The sequence below is a fragment of the Pinus tabuliformis genome, chromosome X (genome assembly GCF_031772625.1).
Source record: "Pinus tabuliformis cultivar Carrire ecotype Pingquan chromosome X, CPIR1, whole genome shotgun sequence".
In the NCBI taxonomy this organism is placed as follows: Eukaryota; Viridiplantae; Streptophyta; class Pinopsida; order Pinales; family Pinaceae; genus Pinus; species Pinus tabuliformis.
This window is the reverse complement of record NC_142308.1, coordinates 1,404,780,785-1,404,804,854: the sequence shown is the minus strand read 5'-3', so window position 1 is coordinate 1,404,804,854 and position 24,070 is coordinate 1,404,780,785. Positions and strand designations below refer to the sequence as shown.

At 37.3% G+C, this 24,070-nt stretch overlaps 2 protein-coding genes across 2 annotated transcripts; one reads left to right on the top strand and one right to left on the bottom strand.

Moving 5' to 3' along the window:
• Nucleotides 1–12,521: 12,521 nt before the first annotated feature.
• LOC149145279 (uncharacterized) lies at nucleotides 12,522–13,751 on the bottom strand. The gene has a single exon (XM_089452394.1). It carries the CDS (start codon nucleotides 13,749–13,751, stop codon nucleotides 12,522–12,524), a length of 1,230 nt encoding a protein of 409 aa, XP_089308520.1.
• Nucleotides 13,752–15,146: 1,395 nt separating this feature from the next.
• On the top strand, nucleotides 15,147–17,003 carry LOC149145278 (histone H2AX). Its single transcript, XM_089447207.1, has 2 exons — nucleotides 15,147–15,491; nucleotides 16,524–17,003. Exons 1-2 carry the CDS (start codon nucleotides 15,297–15,299, stop codon nucleotides 16,743–16,745), a joined length of 417 nt encoding a protein of 138 aa, XP_089303333.1. The 5' UTR covers nucleotides 15,147–15,296; the 3' UTR covers nucleotides 16,746–17,003.
• The last annotated feature ends 7,067 nt before the right edge of the window (nucleotides 17,004–24,070 follow it).

Sequence of the window (24,070 nt, the reverse complement as noted above, 5' to 3'; positions counted from 1 at the left end):
AGTATATAAGTGTGATATAACTATGACAATATTCCTGCATGTAGGCACATGTATTCGGCTACGTTATTGGTGAAGTTGTAGCCCAAAAGATGAGAATATCTCTCTATCTCTTGGCCGTTACCATATTTGAGCACTAAGTCAATGCCTGTAATGTCAGGATTGCCTCTGAAGGCTCCATCGAAATGCAGTCCACAAATTTCACATTAAAACACACACACAACAACTATCGTTACTTTTTATCATCAGGAACAAACGTATGTGAGCATCGATAACGCAGGAATTGTGGAGGCCTTTTGGCCTGAGTGATTGTACTAACACCAAAAAAATAACGTATGCAGATTTTTTTTTGCAGAGAAATATTTCAGTTACTCCTAAAGGGACAGACACAGAGGTCAGATATGTCAGGCTGCAGAAATGCAGAATATGGGCAAAAAATCGCGACTACAATATAGCTGTCAGGATTCACTGTGAGGCAAATGTAACATTTCTGCAGGAAGGACAATGCAAAAGGCAAAGAGGACAACTAAAATAGTGCACAATGGCAGAGCACCCAGTTGAAGAAGACCACCCAACTAATGGTGGGAGAAGGCCACACATCATGGCCTTGATACCATGTTAAACACACATGGACAGCAACATAATCTGAAGGATAAAACATGAGAAAATATTTTTATTAACAAGTGATATACATTTATAGTACATGGTTTGACCGTTGGGTTTCACATCCCAAGGTCTCTTGGACTTCATTTTGTCTATTTGACTTCCACACTAACCCATTGAGGATTAGGTGTCCAACAAATTTGAATGGAAAGAGTAATGTGCAGCAAGTTTGAGAAATTGAAATAGTTGTTGACAAATGCTCCAATTCTAAAGATTGCAGATCTAGATAAATAGTTCGTGGTGTGTACATATGCTTGTAAAATAGGACTTGGTGGAGTCTTGATGTGAGAGGGATAAATGTTATGTTACGAATCAAAGAAATTGAATGAGCACGAGAAGAACTATGAGACACATGACCTTGAGTTGGCAATGATAATCCATGCTTTGAAGATGTGGAGACACTATCTTCTTGTCAAGTGGTTCATCTTGATGAGTGACCATAGTGGATTGAGATACTTATTTGATCAATCGAATTTGAATTCCAGGCAAGCTAGATGCTTGGCGACGATCAGTGAGTTTGGCTTTGATATCAGGTACATTAAGGGAAAGGAAAACAAGGTTGCAAATGCTCTTAGCAGAAGAGTGTAGGTGAATCATATAGCAGTTATGAGTTCATATGGGACAAATTTACAGGATTGAATCTTACAGGTAGGACAACAAGATGATAGATATAGGGAGCTTAGGCACAGGTTACAACAACAAGATATCGGTGATTAGAGTGTGGAATATTGTCTTACAACATATGGTTTGATCAGGTTTAAGAACATGATCTATGTGTTGGACAATAGTGAGCTCAAGAATATTATCTTGAGGGAATTTCATGTTAAATTGTATTCAAGTCATCCAGGATATCAGAAGACATTGACAATGGTGAAGAAGCTCTACTATTGGCCAAATCTGAAAAAAGAAGTGGCAGAGTTTGTGGCTAGATGTTTGGATTGTCAATAGGTAAAAGCAGAGTGTGAGAATCCAGGTGGTTTACTACAGCCGATTCTGATTCCAGAGTGGAAATGGGAGGTCATTTCCATGGATTTGATCATAGGTTTGTCAAGCACAACTAGAAAACATGATTCCATTATGGTTGTGGTTGACAGGTTGACAAAGGTAACACACTTCATTCTAGTGAAATCAACGAATTCAACTAGTGAGGCAACACATGTCTTCATTAGAGATATAGTGAGATTGCATAGTGTTCCAAAGAATATTGTGGCAGACAGGGATGCTAAATTCACTTCTAGGTTATGGAAAGAATTATTTGTAGGATTGGGTACAGGTTTGGCCTTTAGTAGAACTTACCATCCACAAACATATGGACAGACAGAGAGGGTCAATAGAATTTTAGAGGACATGTTGAGAATGTATGTTATGCATCAACAACAGAAGTGGGAAGAGTATCTTCCATTGGATGAGTTTGCTTACAACAACGGGTATCAGGAGTCACTGAGGATGAGTCCGTTGAGGCACTTTATGGATGAAGTTGCAATACTCACATCGGTTGGAGTGATCTAGTGAACATGGTACTTGTTACAGATCCATTTGGGCACATCACTCCCATCATCCAGATCAGTGTTTTAGGGCTCATCAAACCCTAATTTTAGTTGCTACATGCCCTAAACAAGTCACCCTTTTGAATGCCTCCTTCCCAGATAGTTTCATGACTTGAAGACATCCTGAAATGACCTCTAGAGGGACCAGCGCAGGTAGGCCCATGTAAGGGTGCACTGCAGAGCAGTTGAGTCCATGCCAGGGTGCTCTACAGAGCACTTAGGCCCTCTTTCACCTGCATTGGGCAAGATTGAGCAAAATTCACATAGGATTTGGGGAATATTCTTATCTCTTGGAGTCATCTAGAAGTTTCCCTCACTTATCAACTCCTATGAGCTCGAAAATGGATGAGGAATGAGTTAAGATGCATCCTATCCTCTCATCCCTTCCTCCATGGAACTAATTCTAAGTATGGAAGGCCATTCAATACCCCCATTTATGACATAACCTCCTTCATCCTCCTATAAATTGAACACTCATCTAAGTGATCAGGGGCTGGACTATGTTGAATTGTAAGGAGATAATGTTGATATGAGAATTGACTTTGAGACAAGTATTTTTACGCTACAAGTTTGTCATGCTTATGATGTGATGTGGATGGAACCAAAGCTGGAGGAGTGACTTCAAATCAGGCTTCATGGTTGTAATTCTTCCTTCTACTCAATAAAGTATTTTCACCTTTTTCCATAAGCTTATCTTGATATGTGATGCTCATATGTGCGAATGTATCTGATTCCATTTACTTGTATTCAATAGATCTTTTGCTTTGATTGGTTCTTTGTCTTCTGTTGATGTTTACAAGTAATTTTCAAGCGTGTTAAGTACGGGAAGGAGTGACAGGATTGATACAAAGGAGACAAGAGGAAAGCGGAACTACAAGTAGGTCTTATCATCTTCTTTGTCTTATATGTTGCTTATAGGAAAAGGCTAAAGTGCTTTAAATTGTTGTTATAGATATGGCTACTTATCTAGGGAATTAGTATTTATCCATAGATACCAAATTCTCCAAAAAAATACTTATAAGATTGGACATGTTGGTAGAGATGGAACATGAAATGCAGGTTATCAAGCAGAATCTAAAGGAAACACATGATAGACAAAAGAGCTATACAAATCAAGTCAAGGCATTTAAGGAGTTTCAAGTTGGGGAGCATGTGTACTTGCGAATCAAGCCCACGAAGAGCTCCTTGAGGATTGGGTCATGTGAAAAGTTGGAACCACGGTATTGTTGGCCTTTTGAGATCCTTGAGAGGATTGGACTAGTGACCTACGTACTTGCACTGCCTTTGACAATGAAATTCCATGATGTTTTCCATGTTTCATTACTTAAAAGATATGTAAAGGATGTTAATCATGTTATTGATTGGTTTATATTGCAGGTGGAGCTAGAAGGAGAATTCCAGTCGTAACTTCAATGAATTTTGCAGAGAAAGATGCTCATGCTCCGGAATCGAGCAATCGAGCAAGTTAAAGTGTAGTGGAAACACTTAGGGCCCATTAAAACTACATGGGAGATGGCTAATCAAATGCAGGCTATGTATCCTTCATTATTAGCTAGTTGAGGCAAAACAATTTTGGTATATATATATATATATATATATATATATATATATATATATATATATATATATATATATATATATATATATATATATATATATATATATATATATATATATATATATATATATATATATATATATATATATATAGATATATGTGTGTGTGTGTGTGTGTGTATGTTTGTCATGTTGGTATTTCTTTTCAACAGGTTGTTCATTGTAAATATTGCATCGAGCTAAGTTATAAAGCTCTATGAGCAGTATGTTTTGGTTTTCAGAGGTTTTGTTGGTTGTAGGTGTCATTTTTCACCGAGGACGGTGTTCCCCTAAGGGGGAGTAGTTTGTAATAGCTTTGAGTTAAAAATCCATGTAATAAAGTTAATAAAGGCAAAATGAGACCAAGGTCATGGGACACGTATTCCAAGCTTAATATTGGGCAAAACATCCTAATGGGTGTTCATTTGTTTTATTATGGCTAAGGGAAAATTGGCGAAGGCAATGACAAAGACTTTGGAAAGGCAAGAGGCATTAATTGGACTTTTATTTATGAAAATAATGGAAATTATGAGAAAAGGAATGTGAAAGGTCAAAGGTTGCATGTGAGGAGGAAAATGAAGGAAAAATAATGTAAATTGAAGAAAATAGTGGTCTCATTAATAAAAGGCTTATGAGGATCATTTCACAACCTTTTGTAAGTTTTAGCTTGGAGCTCTCTCTATTCTCTCTACTCTCTCATACTCTTGCACATTTAGAGAATTATTGGAGAGCTCTAACATTAGATAAAGGAAAGTAAAGGAAGGACATGAAGGCAAATGAAAGCAAAGATCAAGAAAGGAAGAGCTGGATCAAGCAGTTACAACGGGATTACTTGCAGGTATCAAGTTGCATGTATGATTTCCTTACTAGTTTTGGCATGCATGGGACATGTATGTGTGTATACATGCATGTGTGTATTTGATGTTACTGGCATGACTTTTTCTAGGTGTGACAGTGGTTTTAGCCTTGCCTTGGCATTTCCAGATAGCCATCGTGTGATGGGGTTCTCTTACTTGGTTGAGCTGGATTGTCGAATGGTTTCGAAACTGAGTGGGGTGGTCTCAGGAAAATCACAAGGTATAGGAATCCTTGGACCGGTAAAGGTGGGATTGCAGTAAAGGCTGGTTGTGTATACCCTCGTTGGGCCTAGGAATCCTTGACTGGTAAATGGCGGTACGGTAAAGCTTGGAGGGTGGATACAAATAAATTCATTGCGATTTAGGTGGAGAGCTCCAGAGGCATCCATGCTTGTATAGGCATAGTGATCCCTAGACCAGTATGTGGTGGGATTGAAATAAAGTTTGGTAGTGTATGTTTCTTGTTTGGACCTAGGAATCCCTGGGCGGGGTATATGGTAAAGCCTCGTTGCATAGATGAGGGTTTAGGCCTAGGAATCCTTAACCGATATATGGTGGAATTGTGGTAAAGCCTGAGGAAGCCTTGATCAGTTTGTTTTGAGCCCCACATTCATGCTTGGAATATGGCACAGGGGTGATTAGATGAAAGAAAAATTTGGTTAAGCCCAATCTATGGTCGGGTGGTACGTGGAAGTCCTTGACTTGGTTGACTTTTGCATATGTCAATAAGAGTTATTTTCCTCTTGTGTATTATGTGTAAGTTCATTTGTTATTATGTGGCTTTAATGGTTGTTCTATCATTGATATTTCTTTGGTTATATGCTAGATATAAGCATGGTTTATGACATGCTTGAGTTCTCGATCTCATCATGTTTTGATTAGTAGATGAATGGATAATGAATGAATTACCTAATAGATGATAATACAACTATTGTGAGAGGGCATCAGACCTGCTTGACGAATCTCAAATAAGTATGAGGTCCCTATGTTCAGATGTGTTTTTATGACTTATACATTACATGTTCACAATGTGTTTGACAAAATGCCTATCATGGTTAGGATGAGTCAGGTTAGGTCCTTATTCAAGTTTTACATTAGAGGCCTTTTCTTCTTGTTATTTATCATTTCTAAGAATTTCATCAAGTTTTAAGCAGAGGCCTGAGTCCTATCCCTGAGAAAGTGGCTCAGATTTCAGGGTCGCTGGCACATAATTGCCTTAAAAAGATTGCAGTCGCATGGAGGCCTTGTCATGGGAGCGACTAGAGGGTTTGAGTTGCATGGAGGGCTTGTCATGGGAGCGACTAGGGGTCTAGTTCAGTGAAAAAAGCAAGTTAACTCAAGGGTTGGGTACTTCGAGTGGTTGGTTAGCCCCTGGGGATCCTGTAGCTCTTTATGAAGGTCAACTTGATTTTTGGTGTGTTGATTCCACTTCCTTAACTGTACATGGGGAGTTGAATCATATCATAGTAATTGTTCATCACATGTTTATCCCGGTGGACCAGTTAGCTTGGGTAAATGTGGGAGAAGGGTGTTACAAACTTGAACTTGAAGGAGAGGACTAGGATGCAAGAGTTGTAGGAGAGTCATTACCACCTCCTTCTTTGTACGTTGACTCGGGTCTTCTCCATTCTTCTTTCATTGCTTATATAGTTATTACACCATGGTTTTCATCTCTAAAAAGGCTTGTTGAACATTGCTTCATATTTGAAGGGGTTTCTTCCCTTGGAGATTACATTGCTTGTCTTTGGAATCAAGTGAACCTTTTCCATGTTTGATATAGATTTGGTTGACATTTAACACCAACACTTATGCAAATTCACACCAACATATGAGGTAATCCTTGACCAAGAACTTTGATACCAAACTTGTTATGATTTAATGCTTCATTCCACTAATTTGGATTCTTGCAACAAAATTTTAAATTTCTTGCAATTTTCATTAAAATATGCTCAATTAATTAAGAAATATTATTTGAATATTGAAATTTAAAAACCATAATTGAAATAACATAAGTAATACTCGAGAAATTGATAATGGAGTTCACCTATATAAGCCACACCTCTGGTGCATTTTAAATGACGAATTGATCCATTCAAAAGGATGTAAAGTACATCGTTACACTTCTTTACATCAAACAATAACCTTTAATCTGCAAAAGAAAATAGTCTTTGAATTCCTATAGGAAGAAAACAACCTAGATTCCTAACATTCAATGGCTTCTTCTTGTAAATAAATGAACACAAGTTGCCCATTCTCCCAATAAAGGAGTTTTTGTTTTTTTTGTTTTTGATCTAATTCTATCTCCTAGTTCTATTGCCCCATGTTGTTTCCCAAGTGCGTGGTGCATGAATAAGATTCTATAGTTTTGTCACTAAGTCTAGGATTCCAATTCCACCCCAATCTCCCTGTTAATTGCAACCTCATGATCCCTCAAATGTTGATACTCCTTCTTAATCAATTTCTACGTCAAAGACATGATGATCAAATCCCTAGCTTGAAAGCCCATGGGATCAACATTCTCTATATTTTTTCCTTGAGGATGAGATAATACATGATGTCTATATTCATAATGATTGATTTTGTGTACAAATAGATCTCTTAAGTGGTTACTTAATGCAAACAAATTTTGATGCATGCAATATACCCCAACATTAATGCTATCCCACATTGTCTGGGATTTGGACGCTTCCAAAGACTAGAGAATGGGAAAACCCATTTGTTATGGATTTTTTTTGATTGGATTGGTTGTGGGGATCTTCCTGGATCATTAATGTCCCCCCTTGCTAATTATTAACAATTCAATTAAATGAAATCAAAATTGTAAAAGAGGAATTTTGTAGATATTGGATGGAAGGTAATAATTATAGGTGAGCATAAAAACTTAGTAGGATACGAAACCCTTTGGTTATTATTACTCATTGGATGCTTGTGAGCCAAGTGTTATGCTTGTAGGGTATTCCCATAAGACATTTAATAGATTGGACTATTTCTACCTATACTGAGGATAATTCAAAGTGAAGGATATCTCTAAGGCATTGTTGAGCAAATAAAGGGAAAATAATTATTGTGTTGTGTAAAGCAATGGAGAAAAGGTCCATCTTTGTTTGATAATTGGAAGAGATGTCTTGAGTGCTTTGTAATGAGCAAATTGGCCAAGGCTAACTTAGAAGCCTATAGCTTGGTTACTTTGCCTTGATGGCCTCGTAGTTTTATATTTACATTGGATGCCTATAATTAGGTAGAAGATTGCTCATATGCAACTAATGTCTTTTGAACATCTCTTATAAAAAGACAAATGCTCTATTTTTATTGCGCCGAGAGGCGCTCTACAACCCAGCATAGGGGAGATGTGCAGGTGTTAGGTATAATGTAAGAAATATAGCATCTCAACATTTTTTACATGGCGACACAATATGTTGAATTTATGTTTATTTACATGTTATCTCTATACATTTTTTATGTAAAGTCTTGGTTAAATTATGGTGGGATGTAACTAGTGTAAAATGTGTTATTTACATGAATATGAACTATTTTCAAGGATTTTATCTTTTGATTAAAAAATCACTACACAAATATCTAAAAATCATGCATGAATATTGGAACCATATCCATACATTATGGCATAAAATATGTGCTGCGGTTATTGATATGACATTATATTATGCAAAGGTTACAATAAGACCTTCAAGTTATGGTCCAATCAAATGTTTGAAAAATAGTTTTTTAAATGATATTGAAAAATAAATATTTATTTTTCAAAGTTAAACATTGTAAGTTGCATTGGTCAATGCTAAACTAATAATGGTCAATAGACAAATCTGCCTTGGCAAGGACTAATAATGACTTTGTAACAAGTTAATTAATAAGAACATAAAAACTTAATATAGACTTTGTTATAATACCATGGGTCAATGCCATGGCTTATACCACATTTCAAAGAACAATAACTCATTACACAATCAAAATATTTTATTTTAAATTTATTTTATAACATTTTTTTAGTTAACTCTAAAATGAAAAAATGTTATACTTTTGAGATATATCTAAACCCTCTAATGTCATTATTACTAAAAGTATTATGGGAATATTCCATAAAAATTAAACCAAAGTTTTAATAAAATGAAAAATGGGAATACTTTTATATATAGAGATGTGAAATACTTTTATACATAGAGATGTGAAATGTATATAATACTACCCTAGATCCATCTTACTCCACATCTACTAAGCGTCAAGAGGGATACAATCTCTTTTCACTCCAAAAGAAGTTTGCACCTCAAGAGATTTGATCTCTCTCGAAGCTTGATAGATCCAGAATTAAGACGGATCTATGTAATTTAATGTTATTATTATGGAAATATATATAAGGGTCAAAGAAATAAATATAAGATAACTGTGACTTATTTGGTTTTATCACGTAGTTCATAGCTATCTTGAAATCTAACTATAAGATTTGATTGCCACAAATTCCCATTATTTCATGTATGTATATTCTACTGCATATTATACATATATTCAATCATGTTATTTATGGATACTTTCTCAAATTATACCGAAATGGTTTCTTAAGAGACAAAAATTTAATCACTTTTTTAGTGATTACTTGTTCTATGACTAGGAAAACATTCCCAACTTGCAATTAGAGGATCAGTGCCCCTAGGCTTAATAGATTGCATCTGATACTAGTATGGGTGGTTAAGAGTATGGTTTGTTCTCCCCCGACATGCGTTCAATTCCCGCAAAGGGACATGTTGGCCCATTGTAATAAAGTTGGAAAGGTAAACAACCCCTCAGAGAGGTTCTCACCCTTAGCATGTTTTAGGATGCCTCGACACTTTTTTTTTCAGGAAGAAAAAAGCATGATTATATTATATTGATCTTGTATATACAGTACCAGCTAGTACATATCATGTAAATTACATATATCATGATCCAGGGGAGAAGCTTCTGTGCAGATACTACAAAAACTCAAATAAGAAAAATAAGACTTGTGCAAAGACATCTCTAGCATCCCGCTGGGAGCATGTAACAGAGATAGATACTACCATAAAAGACCACCATATTCATGAGAAAACAAAAGGGATACAAAAAGGAAAATACCATAGTCGAATCATATGAACACATTGAAAAGTGTCAGAAACCCGGAATACAGAAGTCCTGTATGATATAAGACTCCCCATTTGCTGAAACCTCCAGAGACCAGGTACCTGAGCCGAGGAGAAGACCTTGCTTAGACAGACAATCCCCAACCTGATTCCGAGCCCTGTAGATGTGCTGTATGGAGCTGCCAACCATGAGGTCCCAAAAAAACATAATTCTATCCAACCAGCCAGTAAGATGCGGGCATCTGATGAGGAATTTACCATTTACATGATCTACCATGGATTTGGAGTCCCCGGAGTTAGAGATGGAATGTATGTCAAAATAGATACAAAAGCGAGCAGACCCGCAAGGGCCATCGCCTCTGCCATGCTGTTTGTCCCATTACCAGCATTCCAAGCCAGTCTATAATGAAGATGCTCGCTTATGATTATGAAAACCCCACAGCCACAAGAATTTCGTTGGGCAGCGCCATCAAAAAAGGCCATCAGGGGCCTAAGGAGAGGATCAGGCAGCCCATTCCTGTTGGACTTTTTCATTTTTGGACTCTTTTTGGGGACAGAGTCGAGAAAGAGAGAAATGTTTTGTGTAATATCCATGAGAGGCACCTTTGCATTGTTAAAAATTTTATTGTTTTGCCAACTCCAGGCACACCATAAAGCAGTCACAAAGATCGGCCTCCATGATTCTCGCTGCCTACCCCACCAAATGAAAGCAGCTTGAGTAGAGGCATGTGAAACGAGAGGAAATCCATATAGAAAAGCCAGATCTTGCCATATTCGCAGAATGGAGTTGCATTGAAAGAACATATGAAAATTTGATTCCTCTGCCAATTCACACATTTGGCATCTGCTCGGCCCATGCCAATTTCTTTTCCGTAAGTTCTCCCAGGATAGGTTTTTATTATAAAAAACCAACCATGAGAAGTAAATGAATTTGGGAGCGCACCTTGATTTCCAAAAAGCTATAGGAAACAGTGGATAAGAGAGCGCGTACTTAGAAGCCATCATATCAGCATATATATCCTTGACACACACTTTTTTGTTTGCACCTGGCAAAAACCAGACTAAAAAATCCTATAGATTGGACCGGAGAAACCCACAGTTCCTCAGGGCATTCTTAAGCGGATTCCATAGATATAACAGAGACACCGACAGGCCAATATCAGCAGCCTATTTCCATATGGGGATGGGACCCTGCCAGTCTGCAATCAACTTGTCCCAAGTGAAGAATCCTTTGCCATGTAGAAAAGAAAGAATCCTATCAGGTATAGAAATGCCCAGGTGCCCACTCATAATGGGGTCGATTCCGATGAAGATTCTTTTACCTGTTTGGAGGCTCCATTTAAGATTGCTCAAGAAGAAAAGTTCAATTTTGCGGAAGCTAAGCCAGATAGCAGAGCCGCCCTTTACACCAATCCTTTTCAAACGGTACCAGTGTTCCATACCTTTTCCTCTCATGTATTTGATTTTTATGGTATTACTCCAAGGACCATTCCCATAGATACCTCTCCACAAGGACTTGCACAGAAGAGATTTTCCAAAGGTCCTCAAATCTAATAAGCCCCAACCACCAGAAGACTTCGGCCTAGAGATCTTCTCCAGAGAAGTGAGATGATATTTTCCTTGAACTGAATTGCCGCCCCAAATGAAATTTGCAGTGATCTTGTTCATTTTTTGAATGATGCTTGCAGGGAGGTAGAAAATGTGGGCCCAATACACAGCAAGTTGTAAAAGAACAGCACATGTTAGGACTATTCTTCTAGCCAGAGATAGGCACTTATATTCCCAAGAGAAAACCTTTTTGTAATATTTGTCTATGAGCCATTTCTAGTCCTCTTTTGAATATCCCTTTGCCTTTAGATGAAATCCCAAATATTTGACACCCTCCCTGATTGACCTTGTGTCGACACCAAACATATCAACAACCACTCCACCATCTCCATATTGGCATCGTTGTGATATAGGATGGATTTTGATTTATTTATTTGTAAACCTGTGGCCCTTTGAAACCTATATAGAATGTCATAGAGGCATCTCCATGTAACCCTGCATAGCATCGCAAAAATAAGAACATCATCAACAAATAAATTGTGGGATATATAGTTGTTCCTGCATATCTTCACGGGTTTACAAAGGTTTTCTTATATTGCCTTATTGATATGAAGACTGAGGGAGTTCATCGCCAGGATGAACATCAGCGGCGCTAAAGGGAAACCCTGGCGCAAACCCCTTTCTGCGGAGAAAAAAGGAGAAGGAAAGCCGTTTATGATGACATCATAATTAACGTTCTCAATACATGCCATAATCGAATTAATGACATTTGATTTTAGACCAGTCTTTGCTAATAAACATCTGATGAAACCCCAATCGAAACAGTCATAAGCTCTTTGCAAGTCAATCTTCAATATAGCCGCCTCAGATATGTTGGAGAGCATGGAGAACAAGCTTTCCTGAGTGATTGCGACAATGTCAATTATATTTCTGCCCTTTAAGAAGGCATGCTGATCTTTTGACAATGACTCGGCCAAAGATGCTTTGATCCGTTCTGCAATGATTTTAGAGATAATTTTGAAGGAAATATTGCATAAAGAGATCGGCTGGAAGTCTTTGAAGGAGTCTGCATCCAATTTCTTTGGTATCAGGGCTATCTGCGTAGAAGAGGTGATGTGATGGATGCTGCCCGAGATTCTTGTGGCTTCGACCATTCTCAGAAGATCTGTTTTCATAATGTCAAAAAAATGTATGAAGAATTCTATAGTCTAGCCGTCCGGCCCTGGGCACTTGTCCTTTTTAAAAGCCTTCATAACTCCTAAGAGTTCCTTCTCAGATATGGGACAAAACAGCGCATCATTTTTTGCATCGTCAAACATTTGGGGGACCAGGTCAATACCCCAAAGAATATCTTGAAAACTGCTGTTTTCTCTTCTTTTGTACCGATCTTTGAAATATCTCACTGTCTCATTTGAAATTTCGTGTTGAGAATAGAGAAAACCCCCCTGACCATCGCGTATTTTCCAGATAGTGTTCCTCTGTCTCCTAGCATTTGCAAACCTGTGAAAAAACTTGGTGTTCTTGTCACCTTCCATGAGCCATGTCGCCCTACTCTTCAGCCTCCATGAGGCCTCCTCCTCCTTTAGAATTTTCTGTTTTCTCCTTTCGAGTTCATTAATACGGCATTTCAAATTGAATGGGAGAGAATTGGCATTCAAATGAATAGAAATATGAGACAACTCCTTTTGAATTTCTTTGAGAGCCATTCTGTCCGCCTGACGTTTTTTGAGTTGCCATGCCTTAACCACTTTTCTCATAGAGGTCATTTTGTCCCTAAAATTCAAAAAAGGATGACCCAAATTGTTTGAGGATAGATCCCTCCACGCATTTGTTACTTCTATATTGAAAGCAGGGTCTTCTAAGAAAGTTCTGTTGAACTTGAAGGGGTACCCCTGCCTGAAGCCTTTTTCCCTCCAGCCGAGACAAATTGGCCTGTGGTCAGAGATGAAAGCATTTTCGATAGCCAAAAAAGGCATACCCATTTTATCTATAATGCTGGCATGAACAATAAAACGGTCAATTCTTTTAACAATGTAGGCTTCTTCAATTCGTCCGTTGTTCCACGTAGGCATCATATTGGATGGGACGACATCGACAAGGTTCTTATGAAGGAATTCATATTTGATTTTGTCCGAGAGCGGATCTCTCTTCCTACATCTCCCCCAGCATTCTTTCGAGCTTAGAGTAATATTAAGATCACCTGCAATCACTAATGAATCAATGTCAAAAATTCCTAAGTCAAAAAACTTTCCCCAGAAGAGAGACATGTTTTTATAAGGTGCATAGATATTCAAAATATTGATGGGGTTGGAAAATCCTCTGATATCTGCCGATATGAGAATTTCAGCGAAGCATTTATAGGCTTTTGCATTGATCCATGAAGGATCCCACATTACTGCCAAACCTCCTAAAAGACCCTCAGCTTCCGAGGCCGCCATGTGCCACAGAGGAAATTTTTTCCTGAAATAGGAGATGGCAGCTTGTTTACTGTGCATTGTTTCTTGAATAAGAATGATTTTCGGCCTTATAGAGAGAAAAAGATCTTTAAGCGCCAAAAATTTGAGATCTACACCTAGACCTCGGATATTCAGAGATAAGATGAAATTCTTTTTTTTTTGGGGGTGGGGGGGGGGGGGTCAACTGCGCTTGCTCTAAGAGGCTGATTCTCCGACACTTCAAGGATGGGAATGTCCACCAGGGATAGGGTCCTAATATCTCTGTCTACGTCATAAGTCCGTCCGCGGAAGTGTCTGCTTCCTCCATTATTCTTCTTCCTGACAGTAATATTTTTAGCGGAATTTGGACTTATAAAAGGGGAAGACGGATTCGGTGGCTTGTGAATGGTTAAGGGCTCCATTTCGAGGGATTTCTTGCTCAGGAAAAAGTCTAAATCACTATCATATAAGTTTGCAGGAGATGAGGATGGAGAATTTTGAGGCGTAGCAGAGACCATAGGTTCTTTACCCTTGACGGAGGGGAGGAGGCTTTTTTCAGGAGTAGGCAAAGATGAAGAGATAACAATGGTCTGTGTCCCCACCTTGAAATTTTTTGGTTTGGATATCGGGAGGGGGGAGGGGGGATTGCATTATCTTCGAGAGGAACCTGGGGAGGGGGACAATAAAGGATTGCAACTCTTTCCCGGCGCTAAAGTCTTCAAAAGATAAAGAATCCGACTTTAAAGGTCCCGACCTGGAATCAAGGCATAAAGAGCGGGCTTGAGAGAAGAGTTGGGGAGATGAAATAGATCCATATACTATTCTTACCATCCTGTGCAATCTCCAGATCCTCGACCCTTACTAAGTCATAAATTTCTTACTAAGTGTTGGCTTTTAAACTATAAACACTAACTTAAAATTTATAATAACAATTAATTAATTTTAGACTTAAACTCGTTGAAAAAATCCCAACAAATTACTAATTCCTTTAATTCTTAAAAAAAAAAAAAAAATACACTTTCATTATTTAAAATTTTGGCTTTTTCTATTAAAAATGTTTTGGAACATCAAGAGAAGCAATATATTAACAATATATTATTGAAAGGGATCACAATTAGCCCGAAGAAGTGTATCATAAATCCTTTTTAGATTTATTGGGTTGCACGGCCTAACTAAACCCCCGCTCCGGGTCACATGTCCCGCCGCGTGACCTAAGGCGACTCACGGGCCATTTACAAGGCTGTATAATAAAAACACACCAATCAGAGCACACTATTTCATAACTAAAATCAATCGATGGTCAAGCCACGTCAGCGATCCGCGGCAAGCCGTCCGAGCCAATCAGACAAGAGCGGGATCTCAAAAGGCCATTAAGTCTCTTTCCTTGCCCTCTAAATAGGCGGGCCGCGCCTGCAATTTTCATTCGTATTTTCAAGAGTCAGGAGGGTTTCAGGTGCAATCGAGGGTTTGAATTCTATCTGTTGCAATACGCTTGTGAGATCTCAGCATTTTGCGAGGTTTCGTTTCCGAGTCTAAATCTTTGCAAACATGAGTTCTTCTGGTGCAAAAGGAGGCCGTGGGAAGGCCAAGTCTACAAAGTCCGTGTCCAGGTCGCAGAAGGCTGGCTTGCAGTTCCCGGTAGGAAGAATCGCCAGGTTCCTTAAGGCTGGAAAGTATGCAGAACGTGTGGGGGCTGGAGCTCCGGTGTACCTTGCCGCTGTTCTTGAATATCTGGCTGCTGAGGTACTTTGATTTTCTATACACATGATGGCGCATTTAGGGCTCTTTGCAGAATAGATTATTGATTTTGGAGAGCTTATTACGTTTTAGTTGTGCCTATGTGATTTAGGGGTTTTCAATTTGTGTGCGCGCGCTTTTTTGGTTTAAATTTTTTCCCCTGTTTCTATTTGCATTCGGTTCGGAAGGCTTTGAAAGCCTCTCTCTTTGCATGCAGGCTGCAGGCTGTTCTGCTCGGATTTAGTACTGATTTTATAATGGTTTTTTTGTTTGAAATTGGCATATTGATATATGTTTGTCTACTACTTGCTAAATAGCTTTTGGAGGTTTCTGATACGCGATCGTATCGTTTATTCTATTTCCCCTTTTTATTTTATTTTATTTTTTTATTTTATTAAGTTTGTTTAAAGCTGCAAATGTATTGTTCTGTACTATAAAATGGTCGTTTGGTTTTTTCTTCTGTATTTCAAAAATGTTCTTTTGTACTTTCCTATGGTGTTTTTTCGTTTCGATTCATCTTTATTGTAGAAGGGTGTTTTATTGCTATATTTTTCTTGCTGGATTTCTTGCTATGATTTTCATAGGCTTTAAAAGCCATGTCGAGTTTTTAGGGCGTTCTTTACGTTTGCAGATTTGGAGATGCATTTTTGTTTTATTATTTTGTTTCTTTTGGCAAATCTGAGTGAAATTATGTTTTCCCCCCTTTTTTGTTTTATTTCTTTTGGTTTGATTGTTTGTTTCAGGATTGTAAAATCTATTCTTCTATTTGCGTGGCGTTTGCTTTTTCAGGTGCTGCTTCTATTTTTGTAAAGTCGCATATAAAATTGGGTAATCATAGGCTCTTCTTCCCTCTTGAATGTTTGGTTGCTTTATGAACTGCTGGAGTGGTATCGATTTTCTGGTTTCATTGCTGTTTATAGTGTCCATTTTCCCATTTTTCTTTACGGTTGTCGTGGGGCTTAGCTCTCGTTCATGGATTCATGCTTGTTTGATGATGACTTTTTAGATGATCAGTATTTCTTGGTTTGCTTTGATTAGGTTTTGGAACTTGCTGGTAATGCTGCCCGGGATAACAAGAAGAATCGTATAGTTCCAAGACATATTCAGCTTGCCGTCCGCAACGATGAGGAGCTGAGCAAGTTGCTGGGTGCTGTAACCATTGCCAATGGAGGAGTTCTGCCTAACATTCACCAGGTTCTTTTGCCTAAGAAATCTGGAAAAGACAAGGGGGAGATTGGATCTGCTTCGCAGGAGTTCTGATCCCGTGGCGTGTTGTTGAGCGATTTAGAATAGTATTTTTGATCTATTTGTAAATGATTGGTCGGTTGGTCCTTCCGAGTAAGCATTTGATGCTCCCCTTTTCCTAAAGCGGATGGATTTATTTGTTGAATGTGGACAGCATTGACAGTTTCTGTTGAACTTATATACAGGCTTCGTGCCATCTTGGCACCCTGGTCAAAATTTTGTTATACTTTTCTCGATGTCAATTATGATATGTAGCTTCGGTTTTTATTTGGATGGAAGGCTGTGCATTTGCCCTATTGATGAGATCTTACATTGTGAATGAAAGTCATGTGAAAGTTAACAGTGCATGTGATAGGCTAGGGCAATGACTACTTTGCATTGTATTGTGTAAACAATGGTTGTATTAAAGAAAAACGCAATATCTTAACGCCTTACCCAGGTCCATTAGCAGTGTTAATAACTTTTAAAATCAACTGGAATATTTTTCGGTTGATTCTCGCCTTCGAGGTTCCTATTTTTCCGTTGGAATTTTGTAATTCTACCAACATCAAAATTTCTTTTGGGGTGGGGCAAAAAAAGATTGGCCTGTTCCTATTTCAGAATCCTGGGAACAACTTAATGGTGATTTGTTCTGTGCTTGTTTCTAAAATAAAGGCTGCTCCTTGTTTTTGTTTACCGCTTCTTTTCTCTCAAGTGCTTCAGGTTTAATTTTAACCCTCGAGCGAGTTAATTTGGCCTTGATAACATAGTTTATGGAATTTTCATACTTGGCTTACATTACGAGTAAATATGATATAATACAAATCGGAGTTTGAATGTGATGAAAAGAGAGTCGCATGGTGTTTTGAACTTGTTTCTGGTTGGTTATCTAATGCGTGTCATGATGGGTTTCTGTTTCTTATAGAACACTCATGTTGTATTTCTGTTTTACCACGTTTCTGGTTGCTATTTCTTTCAAGACTGACGTTCTCTACCACTGGTTTTTCATGGTTTCTTGGAATTATGTTCTCATGATGAGTTTCTGTTTCTTGTAGAATACTTGCGTTGTATTTCTGTTTTACTACGTTTCTGATTGCTCTTCTTTGAAGATTGAGGTTCTCTAGCACTGGTTTTTCATGGTTTCTTGGAATAATTATTATTATTATTATTATCATTACTACTTTTTTTTGGTTGGGTTTTTAATAGTTCTTAAAGAACTTGTCCATCGCAATTCCCAATCTGCATTAAGGTCTGTAGAATCGAGGTACATAACTAACTTGTTTTTGATAGTCCATGACAATTCCCAATTAGCATTAAGGTCTGTATAATTCAAATCAAGGCACGGAACCAGCATTTTAATGCATATGCGAGAATTTTAATGGCTGGAGCTAGAATGTACCATGAATTTGTGTGCCTTGAGTTTTTGAGATTGTGTTAGTTCAGCCAAAGTTGCTCTTAAACAAGGACTGTGTTGCCTCGGGTTGAACAAAACATCGATTATATTGAAATGTACAAAAGAAGAGGAATTGTGAAAACGGTTGGTGGATTCATGTGCCTTGTTAACGAGATTATGTGCCCAACCAGTGTTGCTCTTAACACAAGGACTCGGTTGCGGCAGGTTGATCAAAACATCGATTATATTGAAATGCACCAAAGAAGAGGAATTGAGAAAACGGTTGGTGGATTTGTGCCTTGAATTGATGAGTTTGTGTTCGCTCAGCTAAATTTGCTCTTAAAGAACTGTGTTGCGTCAGGTTGAACAAAGTATCGCTTTTATTGACATGCACTAAAGAGAGGAATTGAGAAAACGGTTGGATACCAAACCTGTTGGGATCTCAAACCCAAAGCAAAACACATTCCATACGCAGTTTTTGTATTTCGGAAGAGAACAGAGGAAGCCCTACCTATTACTTGCAATATCCAATTTATTTAGCAATTCGCTAGAATGTATTGCCAATCTTGAACCCTCGAGTAATATCCAATTTATTTAGCAATTCGCTAGAATGTTTTGCGAATCTTGAACCCTCGGTTCTGCGAGATTGCCAACAATGCCCCTTTGCGAGACCAGGACCAGGTCATGTGAAATACGGAACTTGGTATCATCTAGAATGTATTGCCATTCTGAACCCTAGGTTATGCGAGATTGCGAACCATAGGCCTACGTGGGACCAGGAGTCAGAGCATGTGTAACAGGACCTTGGTATGCGATCTCATTTGATCTCATTATTAAGCGCACTGTATGGTATTATGGAAGGGTAAGTTTATAAGATCATCATTGAGATTACGGACTCTATTTGGGATGTTTTGTTTATGAAATCATTTATTGATATGGGTATGATGTAAGTTGATGGTAGTGGGGGTTTAGAGGATGTTTTGCTTGTGAAATCATTTATCGATACGAGTATGACGTAATTTGATGGTAGTGGATTTAGGGTTCATGATACGAGTATGATGTAATTTGATGGTAGCGCATTTAGGGTTCATGATGTTTTGTTTGAAATCATTTGCGAATATTGTTATTGGAATATTACCCAAATGATAATGAATTTTATTTATGGGGATGCCATTTTTTTTCTTTCCTATGATTAAAAGTGCAAGATTTGTATTTTTTTCGTTCTTTAATTATTATTTAATTTTCTATTTTCTTTTTATGTAGTTGGAATTTTTGTTGGAACTAGGTCTCGAGTTAAAATGCCCGAGACCTAGCATGTTTTGTTTTATGAAATCATTTTTTTAATACGAGTAAATATGATTTGATGGTTGTGGATTTAGAATTCATATTGTTATTGGAGTATTATGAGAATGATGGGAGTTATTTGAGAGGGTGGTATTTTATTATTATTATTTTTGTTTTTTTAAGTGCAACATTTGATTAAAAGTTTACACTAATGGGTAAATGTAATTTGATGGTATTGGATTTAGAATTCATGTTGTTGTTATTGGAGTGTTATGAGAATGATGAGAGTTATTTGAGGGGATGATATTAATTTTTTTGTAAGTGCAAAATTTGATTAAAAGTTTACAATGTGAGTTTTGGTTGGATAGGTTTAGTTTTAAAATAATGCTTTTAAGTTTTTTTTTTTGCAAGATTATCATTTTGATTGGATTTGTTGCCATATATTTTTTGTTCTGTTTTGTTTTGTTTATATATTAGTCTTTTGGTTTTTTTTTTTTTTTTTGTTTTTTTTTTTTGTTTTTTGTTTTTTATTTATTATCTTGTTTTGTCACATCTCTAAAGATTCATAGAAATTAACATAAACTAGTCAAAAGAGAAATTTTTTGATGAGATTATTAGAGCTAGATTTTTGGGCCTAATGTTTGGGGGAGTAGGGAGTTTAAATTTTCATTGAATATGTTTTTCCATATGGGTTATATGAACTTCTAGCTTATTGAGGTTATTCCTCATACTTATTTGATTTTTGCTGGAGGTCATTGAGGAATGCATTTCTCATTTATATCATGGAGGAATTTCATAAAGATTGATTATAGCTTGAGTGTTTGGTGAGGTCATTGCATGGTAAACATTAGTAGCCTCTTGACCAAAATTTTTAGTGTGAGATTTGGTTACTTGGACCCATCTCCAACACCATGTTGAAAGTGCATATTGATCCAATTGTTTTGTAGAAGTTAATAGTGCCCACAAATAAAAGCCACAACTTCCTAATGCCAATTTTGAACAACTTCCTTTGGCAAGGTGGTTTGATAAATCCAATAGATAAAACATATGAGAAGTCCTTGCACATATGGTCCATGGGGGTGGGGGTTTGGGGCATGCCACCCCCTTTCTTCATGATTTTAGGGTTGGTGGGGTGGTGGGTTCCCACTCAAGCTCCATAAACATTTACTTCTCCATTCCCATTGGGTTATAAATTTGAATATTTTATTAAAATTATTGTAAAAATATTTTATTATTAGGAAGATTTGTTGAAATTCACACTTTAGTCTTAGTGAACTTGTTTTCCACATTTTTTCCTTAGCTATTGTTTTTATTTTGCTTTGTTTTATTTTTATTTTCTAATTGTGTTAAATAATAAAAATATAGGTTGTTGATTTGTCTCAATGTTATGTCTATAAATGTTTTATTAAATGATAAAGAGTTGTGAAGTGTAAAGATTGAGTTGAATGTCATTAAGTATATATTTATGTTTAAATTTGGTTTGGAATTTGTAAATTAATTAACTCTATAAAATTTTGTTAATGTGTAAATTATTATTATTATTGTATTTTAAAATCTTTGAATGAAAAAGTCATGGCAAAAATTAAGGATGCTTATCCACATCCATCCATTAATGTTCATAACTTATTGATGTAGATTAGTGTACTTCACCCAAGGGGATTTGATTAGAAATTTGCTAACATTGAAGTAGTCGAATCCTTAACATTGATTATTGGTTGAGCTAACCCCTTAGCTAATATGGATTACATTCAAGTGTTGACTAGTGGAAGATTGTTTGAATCTTGGTTTGACATTTGCTTAGTCATTTGAATTGTTGCTTCAAACACATGCACTCTTTTTGTAGGGCACCCTTAAATTTGTAGTGTAGAAACAACTTGTTTAGATTGTCATTATACATCAAAATAGCCTCAATCAAGTTTATAGTGTCTTCTAAGGTTGTTGGAAGTTTTGTGCGCTGAAAATGCATTTTGTTGTTGAGTTTGAACATCCAAGTAGTACCATTACTATTGCTAGAGGGGAATTTGGAGGCAACAACTATTTATTTCATCACTTTGTTATCCAAAATAGCAAGGCCACATCACTCCATTGTGGTGGTGGTGGACATGTTGAACAATTATGTTCACTTTATTACAATTAAGTCAACCCACAAAGCAACATAGTGAAAATTTACATTGAATATCTAAGGCATTTGTTTGTGATAGAAATCCCAAGTTTATTTCAAAAATTTGGAATGGATTAGTCATAGTTTTCAACACAAATTTGAATTTCAAAGCATACCATCCATAGGTAATGGAAAAAATGAGTAAATCAAATAGGAAGATATGTTGCAAATGTATGTGATTTACAACTATGTAGGTGGTATGATTACTTATATTTATTGCAATGTGAATACAATAATGAATATGACACCTCACTAATTCCCATTTAAAAAAATAAGTCACATACATTATATGAAAGATGATAACAAGGGTTGTGTGGAAGTGGAGGAGCGAAGTTAGGGTTTATAGTAGGGAGCAACATGAGTGAGTTGGGAACAATGGAGGGGCAATGAGGGAGTTCCAGACTCCCTCCTATAGTAACGTAGTATCAAGCAGAAGCAAGGAGGTGAGTTTGAATGGATTCAAGAAACCCACAGAGGCGGAAAAAAAGGCAAACACAAAAATGCCAGAACATAGCAAATTTGATGAACAAGAAGACTCATGGGGCAGTCAGGAGGGACTAGAGACCAGGAGACAGTAGTCAGAGAAAGTACAAATCTGCAACGGGACCCTGTAAACCCAAGTCAACCATTAAACCTCGAGTGGTCTTGAATGATTTTGTACTACAAGTGCACATAAATCACATGGCGAATTATGTAGTGATATGCAAGTTTATGGGTATATGGCCTACAGAGAAGAATCTATACACATGGATAAGAAACAATTGGTAACCAAAGGGAGAGATAAATCTACATTTAGGGTTTAAGGGTTTCTTCACAGTGGTTTTCATTAGTCTAGAAGACAAAGACAGAGTGTTCGAAGGAGGACCTTATTTTTATGCTGTTGCACGCCTATACATGCGACCTTGGGTGATGAACTTTGTCCCAAAAAGAGAAACGTTCACATTGGTCTCTGTATGGATAAAACTATACTCGTTATCTTTAGATGATTGGTTGTCGAAATCCTTAAAAGCTATAGGTAATAAATTAGGTCATTTTCTAAAAATATCAAAGGCAATTTTGCGAGGTAAATATACCTCTTTTGCTCGCATATGTGTGAAATGGATCTATCGGGAGCACTTTTGGATGAAGTTCTAGAAGCATATGATGAGGAATGGGTATAGGCGGTGGCCTATGAACATGTCCCATTCAGATGCTGTAAATGTCATGAACATGGGCATCTTTTTAGAGATTCCCACAAAACAAAATGGAGGATAATCCCAAAACCAACACAGGCAAAGATCCTGAAGGATTCACCAAGATGGGAGGCAGAGGGAAAAGAGGGGGAAAAAGTACCAAAAGAAACCTAGTGAGAACAAGCTACCAAGTCGTAATAGTTTCGAGATTTTAGGAGGAGGGAACAATGGAAAGGACAATGCACTAGAGATCAATCCCACAGAGAAGGAAAAAGAGGACAACATGGAAATCATACACGATAACAACGAACAAAAGGAGAATCTACCAAACAATATGGAACTTGGTAGGGACCATGAGATGACCCCAAGTGAAGTTGGAATAGAGGACCACGAACTACACGAGATTCTTGAGAGGGAGAATCTTGATCTAGAAAAGTTCTTAGACCAGGGAACCAACAAGGGGATTGACTCTCTATCACAAGGGGAGTTTGACAGAGTACAACCAACTCTTCCTATGGAGATCTCAAACAAAGGGTATTGGAGTCAAAAGGAGCCATGATAGCCAAGGGAATAGAGGGGTCAAATCAATGGAGGAAGCATCAGGATAGTTTATCAAGAACCTAGACAAGAAAAGAGGAAGGAAGAGATAGAATGAGCTGTTGATAGAGTGTGGAAAACTCATGATCAACTCAGGCAAAATGAGAGATCTTACCAGTTACTCATTTACAAACCCATCATTATGAAGCTCACAACCTGGAATATTAGGGGTCTAGGAAGTTAAGGAAAACAAAGAAATCTCAGCAATAGAATAAAAGAAGAAAACCTAGATATGGTGTTTATACATGAAACAAAATGTTCAATAGACAAAATCGGGGAGATACATAGCAAATGGCTTATTAAATATAAGCACCTAGAAGTCAAAGCTAATAATACAGCGGGTGGGATTTTCACTCGTTGGAATCCTCAGAAATTTGGAATTCTGCATGCTGAAGCATCTAGGAACTACCTTTCAATGGTTATCCAACCCTTGGGTGACAAGGAAATCTATATGATCACAAATGTATATGGTCCTCAAAAACCTGAAGAAAAGTTTAGGCTTCTCACTTCACTGGAGGCACTGAGAGAAAGACACTCGGTAATGCCTTAGAATCTGGGAGGAGACTTCAACATAATCTGATCTCTCACAGAAAAAAAAGGAGGGACTAGAACACTAGGCAGAGACTCCATTGCATTCCAAAACTTCCTAATCAACATGGGGCTAGTGGACACGGAAATAATAAATGGTACCTTCACATGGAACAATAAGAGGGAAGGATCTTCCCAAGTTGCCTTAAAACTAGATAGATTCATC

What these genes read in the sequence shown, in the direction of transcription:
- LOC149145279 (XM_089452394.1), bottom strand. Translation starts at nt 13,751, where the DNA reads ATGGCGGCCTCGGAAGCTGAGGGTCTTTTAGGAGGTTTGGCAGTAATG.
- LOC149145278 (XM_089447207.1), top strand. Translation starts at nt 15,297, where the DNA reads ATGAGTTCTTCTGGTGCAAAAGGAGGCCGTGGGAAGGCCAAGTCTACA. An exon ending in TTGAATATCTGGCTGCTGAG is followed by an intron (nt 15,492 to 16,523) that starts GTACTTTGATTT and finishes TGCTTTGATTAG; the next exon opens with GTTTTGGAACTTGCTGGTAA.